Below are 10,308 nucleotides of genomic sequence, written 5' to 3'. Positions count from 1 at the left end.
AGGAATTCATGTTCCAAAAGTGAATATAACAGTGTGATTGTTCCAGAACTACGTGAAATAAAGTATGAAAATCCCACAACACTTTCAGTTAAAGGTTTGATAAATTTTGCCTGCAGCAGACTGAAGGTTGACAAAGTTGCCTCAAAACTAAGAGGCCACTGATGCACAGTTAACCCTGAAAAGAGGGAGAAAACTGCTGGCACATGGGATGAAAAAGGATAAAAATAAAAGAGAAACCAAGGAGACAGTGAGAAAGTCCAAGCATAGTTGCCTTCAGGACTGGATTTTACAGTTTTTAAATACAATTCACATCTGTCTTTTACTTCAGAGCATTAATAATCTGTGGATGACTTCTTAGCTATTCAGAATCAATCTCATCCACAGATAATTCATTTTATACCAAAAAGTTTATTTCCATCAGGGTAGTTACCTTTTAGGTATAAAATACTTAAAGAATATTAGACTCCTATTGAGGCTTTCCAGAAATTTTAATGCTGAAGTACAGTAAAAGTACCATTTATAAATCTCCTTAAGTTTTTTTTTAAGCATACAAAGAGAAAAATGCTTATTTAGAAGCATTTGATTTGTCATCTCTAGAATCTACAGTGTGGGTCTGCACAGCCAAATGCAAATCTCCTTGAAAAAAATCACCCCTTTTAAAAGGTGTGCAGATGCCAAAAACAAACATGAAAAGGACATGCTTTCCCTTCAATCAAATCAACCTACTCTTCAGCAGCACAGTCCTTAAATTATGTCTAACTTCAAGCAAAACCAAAAAGCCATCAAAATACAAGAAATCCCCAAACTCCAGACCTACAAACCTCCATATTGCAAAAAGACTATAGATTCACCCTGAATCATTCTGAAGAACCTATAAACTCGAGATAGGTCAATGTGACTAGGATTTTACTCAGCTACTGTAGTTGTGACTAAGCTTTTATGTTTCAAAACTATGAATACCTTGTTCAGGTGTCTCCTCTTCTTGTCTCATTCCCCATCCAGACTGTGGGCTTGATGAATTGCGTCCTCTTCTTGAATAATAATTCTGCACATCAGCAGGTAAAGTCTTTCTTACAGCCCAGCTGGATGCAGATGTCCACCCAGATCTGTCAGCAGGTGTATCGAAAGAATAATCCTGTTCATTCTTACGCTTGTATGGCTGATGTTCCGGGAACCTTGAAGTTTCATTCCCAGAACCATTTGAGTTCCCTGAGAGAGGTTTTCTATTTTGCCAGTGATTTTCACTCTGGTCTCCATATGTGAAACCACCTCTTCCACGCCCACCCCGGCCACGCTGTCCTCTCCCTCGATTCGGAATCCAACCTGGACCAAAGTTTTTATTCCAAGAGTGTCCTGAATTATCATGCCTGCCATCTTCCCAATGTGGTTTCTCTCTCTCTCTGTTCCTGACTTCTGGAACAGAGTTTATCCTTTCCATTACCCAGTCTGGACAATCATTCCTCCGCTTGTCTGAAGAACACTGATCATCATTGTTGTTCTCTGTACTGTCCTTCTCTTTTTTAAGACTTTCATTCTGTTTTTCTTGATCACTTCTTCTGTATCGATCATTTCCCCTGGGACTCCTCCAGCTGTCACTTCCCCATCTCTCTTTCCATCGAGGTGAATGACTGTCCCTTTCATTTCTAGAGAAAGAAGAACCTTTACTTCTTGTCCTAGATCGTGACCTTGATCTAGATCGTGACCTAGACCACCTCCTATTTCTTCTTTCTCTCTCACGATCTCTTCTTTGACTATCTCTATCACTGCTTCGAGATCTAGATTTTTGCCTTGGAGACGAATCCTTAGTTCTTGACTGAGATGATGATCTCCTGCTTTCCCTGACAGTTTCCCTTTTAGGAGATCGAGATGGTGTCTTTTTCTCATCTTTGCATGTGCTTCTGCTTGGAGACCGAGATAAGGATCTCCTTCCCTCCCTGACGGTTTCCTTTTTGGGTGATCGTGAGGTCCTGTCTCCAGTCATTTCCCTTTTAGGGGATGGTGACTGAGATTTCCTGCCTTCTCTCCTAGAAGGAGACCAAGTTGTTGATGGAGAGTGAAATCTAGACCTCCTAGTTCGAGGCTTTTTATCTTTTTTTGGTTCTGACTGGCACTCTCTTTCTTGAGAAATAGTTTCAGCTTTTTCATCAGAAAGTCCTGAAACTGAGGTACGGTTTCCCACATCACACTGTTGAGAGTTCACTTCTCCTTGCTCTGTACTTTCAACTGGTGGTAACTGCTCAATTTGAGGTTCATTCTGGTCACTGCAAAATGAGTCACAATCCATTGGTATCATTTCATTGTTATCTTCACCAAAATGTTTATGTTCTGCATGTACCTGGGGTGATTCTGAAGTTCTACCCTCTTCACTTTCTGGCACAGCATTCTCTTTTAAGGATTGTTCTGATGTACAGTCTGTAGAAATACTGTGTATTAATGTATCTGGGTCTTTGTCTTGAACAATTTTTAAGTTTTGAGTGTTTGTACTTGCACAGTCTCCTACTGCTTTTTCTTCAGCCTCAGAATCATCTATTTCTATGGCTTCTGGATGCTCAGGCGATTCGCTTCTGGGGCTCTCCAATCGCTGATCTTTTCCCAAAGGTTCTGGATAGTCCAACAATTCATCTTCTGGACTAGCTATGAGTTGATCTAGTTTTGCTGAAGTTTCAACATTCTCCATCAATTCATTTTGAGGACTACACAATGTCTGATCTACTTTTTTAAAAGTTGCATCGTCACATACTTCATCTCTGGGACTAGCTACTGTTTCCATTTGTTCGACAGCATTTTCACAGATGTCCTGAGTCTTAATATCTGCTTTTTTTTCAGTAACTCCTTTTACTTCAAATTCCTGACTTTCACCCCCTGAAGTTAGTAATGGAGGTTCTTGGACAGAAAAGCTTACATCCACGTTGCTTGAAGTATCTTCATCTTTGTCACATTCTCCTGTAGTTTCCTCAGTTTCTGCATGTTCACTACAGCTTTCCAATCCATTAGCAGATTCTGTTTCTGCATTATTTTTCTGTGAAAGGCTTGTGTTACTACTTTCATTGTCTGACTGCTGGTCTTTATCTAATGTTAGAACTGCTTCAGACTCAGCAACGTCATCATCTTCCACTGAATCACTGGAAGATTTTTCAGAACGTGCAGAACTTCTCAGTTTCTTTTTAACCACAGGTGTTTGTTGTTTAACTGTTCTTTTAGACTTTCGTTTTGGAGGAGCCTTCTCTGATCCTGAAGGAGATTTATTCAGAGATGGGTTATTGCCATCAGAGGCACTACATACAGAACTGCTTGACCGAGGTGAGCTCCGAGATTGACCCAGAGTCTCATTTTTGCTGTTTCGTGCAGACCTTCTTCTAGGAGTAGTGTTAACCAATTTCCTTCTAGTTCCTCTAGTGCCAGATGAACCAGAAGCTTGCTTTTTCTCTTCTCCTTCTTGGGTACATGCAACAGCATATCCTTTGCCTAAAGATTCTAATAAAAGCAGAATACATTAAAGTTTGATAATAACCGTCTACCCAAATACAGTTAAGAACATAAAATGACCAGTTTAACAGATATCCTCAAGTAACACAATTTAAGATTTAGTACGAAATGTTGCCACAGCATTTATTCTTTTTTTCAGTGCAGACTTCTTTAAAGAATAGAATCAGGCTAACAAAGGGACACATTAGAGGCAGTATCAGCAGGGTTACACGGACAGTAATGGCATTCACAATGAAATCGCTCCTGATACTGCTGTTCAAAGATAGTCAGTATTTATGCTATTAGATAAGTAAGGAATTAACCACACAACATTGTTAGCACAAAGTAGTTCCTGTCATTCTAAAACACAGACCTCGTTGCAGTGAAGCCTCAATACTGCAGCAAGTGACATTTTTAAATGGCCATCAGTGAATGATCACCTGGGAAGCAGTTGATCAGAGGCAGCAATGACAGCATATACCTCTCTACAAAACCTGATTTCAGACAGTGCAAACTCATTCACCCGTTGTAAGACAGACCCTCTGCACTCCATGGCAAACTGGACTTAAACTCTGCCTTAAGGCCCCTGGGGTACCTGCAGCACCTAACGAACTGAGTAAGGAGGGCAAGTTTTGGGGCAGCCCAGCGCACATAAAAAAACCTAAAGCCATAAGAAGAATGACCTTAAGTTGCACACAGCAGCACAGAAGCTCTTGTGTGGAGACTGTACGAATTTATTTCCTGCTATCCACAATTTGATAAAAGTCTTTGTAGGGCAGCCAAGGGTTACATTCACTGCAACAGGAACAGACTCTACTCTTGATACCTCTGAAAGCTTATGAGGGGCAGCTCAGGAATTAACAATTACTGATAATTAAGTAAATATACTTGAATGTAATACTCACTTCAGAACAAATTAATTTATTGAGATGTCTATTAATTCGTTCTGTACTTCGTGAAGACTTCAGAAAGCATCAGGAATTTGGTGTTTAATTATTTTTACAACTTCATTTGTATACACAAATAATAGAAACTTGCTAAGAAAGTTTAATTTCTACAGCTTTTACAATGGCTCTATCACATCACACAAACTCTTGATTCTAACTCTCTGTATAACATTATTTCCCATGCTTTTACTGCACTAAAATATTTTTTTAAAGTATTCTTAAACAGATTACATAAAAACCAGATAGGAATAAGACAAGTATGTAATAGCACAAAATCCTCTTTCTACCACTTACCAACTTTGTTAGCAGAATCAAAAACATATCACTGTATTAAATGTAAACTTATGATCTGATAACCTTAGAGCAGTAACTCCGCAAACACCCCACTAGCTGTTAAAAGGCTAGTGCAGAGCACAGGACTATAATCACCTCCTCTGACTTTCCTTGTAAACACAACAATTTGACTGAACAAGAAGAAAAAATACCAGTTTTGGTTTTTGATGTCCATGGATCAAATTATCACAAGATAATGAAAACGAATGGTACCGACTGTATAGAAGGTACCATGGGTCTAAAAGAAAACAAGGTGTGTAGTAAAGAACCTCCAAAGGAGTGATGACTAGGTGACTATCACTATTTGAGGTATCTGCTGTAACATTCTGACCCATAATTCTGTTAGGAACTGACTTCACAGTGGTCAACCATCAGTTATTGAGCCACGTGGGGCTGCCTCAGACTATGTCTCCAAACCTACTACAACAGCCAGGAAAGCAAGTCAGATATTAAAAATTTGGAAGGACATATAACAAATAAGCCTGAGTAGAAAGTAGAAAGACCCTAAATCTCTCCCATCTCTTTGCCTACTAGCCAACTGGAAGTAGTGTAATTCCCTATTCAAAGAAGGTATTATCTCTAGCCTTAAAAAACAGCACTCCTTTGTTTTCACTTCTTTGAACTTGTGCAGCCTGTTGGAAGAGAAACTACATTCTTGCTGAGTATGGAGAGAGAGGCTGTAGGAAGGTAATTCCTTCCATGTCTTTGTCTTCTGCTAAATTCCTGACAGACCCTGAGCTTGAGCACCTTTCCAAGCTTTTACCCAGTAGGGCTTGTGGACATACTGGAAGAGATCCATACACTGCACTATTTCCTGACTACTCTTCCTCTCTGTCAGGCAATAGTTTGTTCCTCACATGGTACAATACACCAGTGAAATCTGTCAAGCAATTAATAATGTTTCAAAATGAGATTTATCCTTGAACAGTAGGAAAATAAATTGTAACATGAAAAAAGTGTTGGATTTAGAAAGGGAATTTTCAAATGAAGAACAGTTATGCCAGTTTTGGGGTGGCTGGTTCATCTTCTATATTCTAACTTCAGAAACAAACCAGCTGGTTTTGAAATTGTACCAAATTTGAAATAGTACCAAACTGCATAAAAACAGATATTTTGTATTTCCTCTTAAATGTAACTATATACTCTGATTTGATTTCTGAGAATCGTATTTTAACAATACACTACATGAGCTATAAATAAAACTTACAAAAAAAAAGTTTACCAAAGTTTTCCAAAGGCCTGATATTTGTTGGAAAAATTGTCCCTTCCACTGTAGTAGAAGCAAGAAGAAAGGTCTCAGCTTCAGCTCCATAAGACATTAAGGGAACTCTGGAAAAGTAAAAAGCATTGGCATTAGTTGGTTTAGCTGTTTTTTGCAAGTTTTGGAAACAATGCACAAAACCAAAACATTAGGCAACCATGACACTTCCAACCTCATCACAGTTAGAGAGAAAGAGAAAGCTGACACAGAGCAAAACTTTCCTTCTCTTATTTTGTTCCAGGCTTATATTGAGATCTAATTTAGTAAGACAGTTTGAACAAGGTATGTTATGTTAAAGCAATATACATTTGGCTTTCTTCAAAGCCAAACATAGAACTGTAACAGTCTACTCCAAATTAGTAGGCTATAGTACTGGAAATAAAACTCTGAACACTGATTTAGTACTTCAGCAGAATAGCCTTTTCTGCAGAAAAATAACAAATAGTCTACACAATGATTTACTAAAGGTAGTGGTTTTTTTGTTTGCTTATAACATACAAAATAAATATATACGTATTCAGACTCCTTCAGCAAATCTTGGGTGAAAACAGAATTTAGTTGCAGATCTACAATTTTTAAGTTATCACTGAGTTGGAAGGAAACTTTCCATAAGGAAAAGTAAATGTAAAAATATTTAAATTAATTATTTAAAACCTAGGTGCAACTTGTAATTATAATTAAAAATCTCTTTACTTGCTCTTTTGTCTTTAGCCTTTGTTTTACTTCAAAGAGTGTAAAGAGATATGTAGTGAAATTAAGATCACAGACAGAACCAATTTCTTAATGTTTTATTTTAAAATCAGTTATTTTTAATGCTTCTGCTTTATATTCACGATAACATCCATAGGCTATGTTTTAACATGCATCTGCTCTTCAACAACAACAAAAAATATTTTATATTCTCTGCTTCATTTGATAGAACCCTGTATAAACAATTACAGAAAGAAGAGTTAGAACCCACCCATGAAAGGGGGAAATGAGGGAGCCATCAGAATCAGACTGATGTTAAAGCAAATGTAGTCTGATTTCTAATGATAGAAAGAATTTTAAAAGCACACTGAACACTAACTTCCAATAGAATAATACATTTAAACTTGCATTTCTGTGAAAAAGTGACAGATGCACAAGTCAGTGGAGTTACTATGCTCGTCATGAGTACCAAAAAAAGCATTAAGATATACAGAAAAGAATCTATGGACATAAAAATAGCATGCAGCAAATACACAAAAATCTAGGAAGTTACATGCAGACATTATTCAGTTTTATGATTGAACAATATTCTATCTAAGGAGCAATTTGAATTAATCAAATTCCAAACTTGAAATATTATATTAAAATCCTCTGCACTGCGAATACAAAACACACACCTTTCAGCTCTAGCAAGCGCAGATGAACAGGACAATTCCAGTTCTTGTCTCTTCTGTCTGATTGCTGCATTGACTTCTGTTAATTCTGTACTGAAATACAAGTTTCATACAAAAAGTTACAAAAAGTAACTTTGTACTATGAGAGCTCTTTATTTCAATAACTGCTTCTATCAGTGACTTTTTAAAAATTTAACTGTATTAGAGATTTCAACAGCCATGATGAAACCAGGCATGGTTACTGTTTAAAGGGAAAAAGCAGCCTTAGTCAACATAACAGCAGTTCTAAATAAAGGAAGCAGCCAGAATGGAAAACAGCAGATGAAATGCATCTTCTGGGAGTTGAAAGATGGAGAAACTTTGCATCCTTGACAAATTAACACTGTTGTGTGCATGGCAGTTTTTTTCATTTACCAACTACCAAAAATATAAAGACACATTTTTTTTTTTAATTAGGCCTTATTAACCAAATAATGTTCTTCTGGATTGTTCTTTTTCTTCCATCTTCTCAACCAATTTTTTTTTAATGCCCATTCTTAAGTATTAGGCTCTTTAAGCAAAATTGCTTCATGTATGTTTACAGTATTCCTCTTGGAGTCAAGGAACAACAACAAAGATTGTTTCTGACACAAAACAGGATATTCACTGTTAACTGTTTTGCTAACTGCTGTTGTAGTAACAGGACTAACCCTTTCCTATCCAAGGCTTCAATTCAGCAAGTTTAAATATGAGTTAAAAATAAAACTTATTAACTCCCTATTAAATCAATGAGATTAAAAGCACACATTTATGCATTTTAATGCTGAACACGATAGACAATACTAATTTTAAGATGTTTGTACTTATCCTTCAACTGCTCTTCATCAATGAACATAAACCCAGCCCATCTTCAAAGTATTTCAAGGCAGTATATACAGGTAGAAGCAGAAAGAACTATAGCATCTACAATACAGTAACCCATCAGTTTATATTAGGCACTAGTATATACTAACCAGTCATTTCTACAGCTGAAAAAGGATTCTTCATTGCTACCACCGGCAGGAAGTGTGCTGAAGAAATTAGTTCTGAAGCACTCATTCCAGCAGGTCTGTCTTTTGGGCTACAAAAAAATCATGAATTAAAGACATCTAAAATAAAATAATTAACATTTAATACATGAAGATGCACTGAAATTAAATCATGTCAGCCAGACTTTAGCTCACAAAAAGCAGGCACCATAGTAGCACCATAGTTACATGCTGAGATTTGCAGTTACAGCAAACAAATTTTCTCTATTCAGCCTTTTAAATTTTCAACACCTGCTCTTCACAGATAAACTTTCTATTTTATATGGGCTTTCCACAGCAGTCTTTAACACTCCATACAGAAATTATGAGTAAATGAGCCCGATCTCTACTGTTTCACAATTCCCATTTCTGATACCTAATGAACCCCAGTAAGTACAGCACTAGCACGTTCAGACAGACCCTTTCACAGCAGGTTACTGAATGTCTGGTTTCAAAGTAACACAAAAACCTAAGGTAAGTAGCTGGGATTCTCCTTTGCTGTTTGGTAAGATTACAAAACATAAGACTGACTGGTGCGTCTGTTTACTGTTTACAAAGGCACAATACTCAGAATCCACTTCATATTTCAACAAATACCACCTTCTATTTCAATTGTATGCTCAAGTATTGCCTTCTGCACTGTGTGCAGCAAACAGCTCGACTCTGCTGCTGTTGCTGTGGGCTGGGCCGGCTGCAGGGAAGAAAAAGCCAAACAATAATCCTCCAGACACTTTTCCCAGACTACCAGACTGACACACTTACCTACACTGACCCATTTTTGCCATTTACATCCTTTCACCTAAAGGGTTAATGCCACCTTAAATCTGACTAAAACATTTCTGTTCATTCCCCATGACTGGTATTTTAAAATGGGAATTTATTTTCTGTAATTTTCTTACAGAATATATTTACTCTGATGAAAAATAAACTTTGTAATGGGATGTACATAGATACATGTCTCTAGTGTGCAGTCATTATCCATATGCTCCATCAAACTCTGGCAAAGAGAGTGGGTTTTGATGGGAACATGCCCTATTTCATCAGTGTGCAAATAGTAAGTTTCTTCTAAAAAGCTGTTGTTTTCATTTTAAAAATGCTGTAATTTTAAAGATTTAACATTTCTCTCTCCATCTAAAAAAGCTACCCAGATGTTCCACAAATATCCTCATGAAGTAGCTGTTAGCAAGTCAGTGCTTTCTTTCAAATTCTTCTAAATTCTGAATGTTTATTGGATCATTGAGCCTTGTACCTCCTCCTGAAGTTTTTTTAATGGCACTACTTTTGTTTATGCCCTTTTTTTTTTTTTTTTTGCAACAGGTACCACTTGAGACATTAATGCTATTAAACAGTGCACAATAAATCACTGAAACTACACGGGAAAGCATTCACCAACCTAGAAGTCAAATTAGGCTGATCTACCATTAAGCCCTATCCTTCCAGTTCAAAACCTCTTTAATTCAATTAAAGGTACCTTTAACTTTAAATGGTAATAGAACCAAAATTTCTCAATACCTAACTTGGAAGGGGAAGGCTGGAGCTAAAGATATCCCTGAGAACTATGGTGTATAAGTACCAAATAAAAGTGACAACTGAGGCCACCAGCTACTGAAAAGACACATGATGCAGTATGTGCCCCTGCACTACATGAAACAAGGCAGTAGGCAAAACATGGACGTGAAGACAGTTTTTCCTCAAAACTTTTAAACTTCAGGTAGGACAGAATGACAGAGAACACTGACATTTACACTTCAGAATTAGATTTATGGCCTAAAACTGTTTCATACAAATACATTTACAGGTATAACTATGAATTAAAAAAAAGGCACTGATCACAAACTTGTTTCCCAGAGACACAAAATATTTCTGAAAGGAGGGAAGGCAGTAATCAAACA

The 10,308-nt window shown here is 37.1% G+C and overlaps 1 protein-coding gene across 1 annotated transcript in view; it reads right to left on the bottom strand.

The window, feature by feature from the left end:
• The window catches only part of SCAF11 (SR-related CTD associated factor 11), a 30,055-nt gene that overhangs the window by 5,647 nt on the left and 14,100 nt on the right, over positions 1-10,308 (bottom strand). Inside the window, exons 7-10 of the mRNA XM_010172013.1 lie at positions 8,363-8,469; positions 7,374-7,463; positions 5,968-6,074; positions 961-3,474 (exon numbers count right to left, since the gene is read on the bottom strand). Of these exons, the coding sequence (XP_010170315.1) occupies positions 961-3,474; positions 5,968-6,074; positions 7,374-7,463; positions 8,363-8,469 (2,818 nt within the window). The remainder of the gene's footprint in view (positions 1-960; positions 3,475-5,967; positions 6,075-7,373; positions 7,464-8,362; positions 8,470-10,308) is intronic.

Source organism: Antrostomus carolinensis, unplaced genomic scaffold (genome assembly GCF_000700745.2).
Source record: "Antrostomus carolinensis isolate BGI_N321 unplaced genomic scaffold, ASM70074v2 scaffold3107, whole genome shotgun sequence".
Classification (NCBI taxonomy): domain Eukaryota; kingdom Metazoa; phylum Chordata; class Aves; order Caprimulgiformes; family Caprimulgidae; genus Antrostomus; species Antrostomus carolinensis.
Note: the sequence above shows the minus strand (reverse complement) of the source record. Positions and strands in the feature narration are given on the sequence as shown.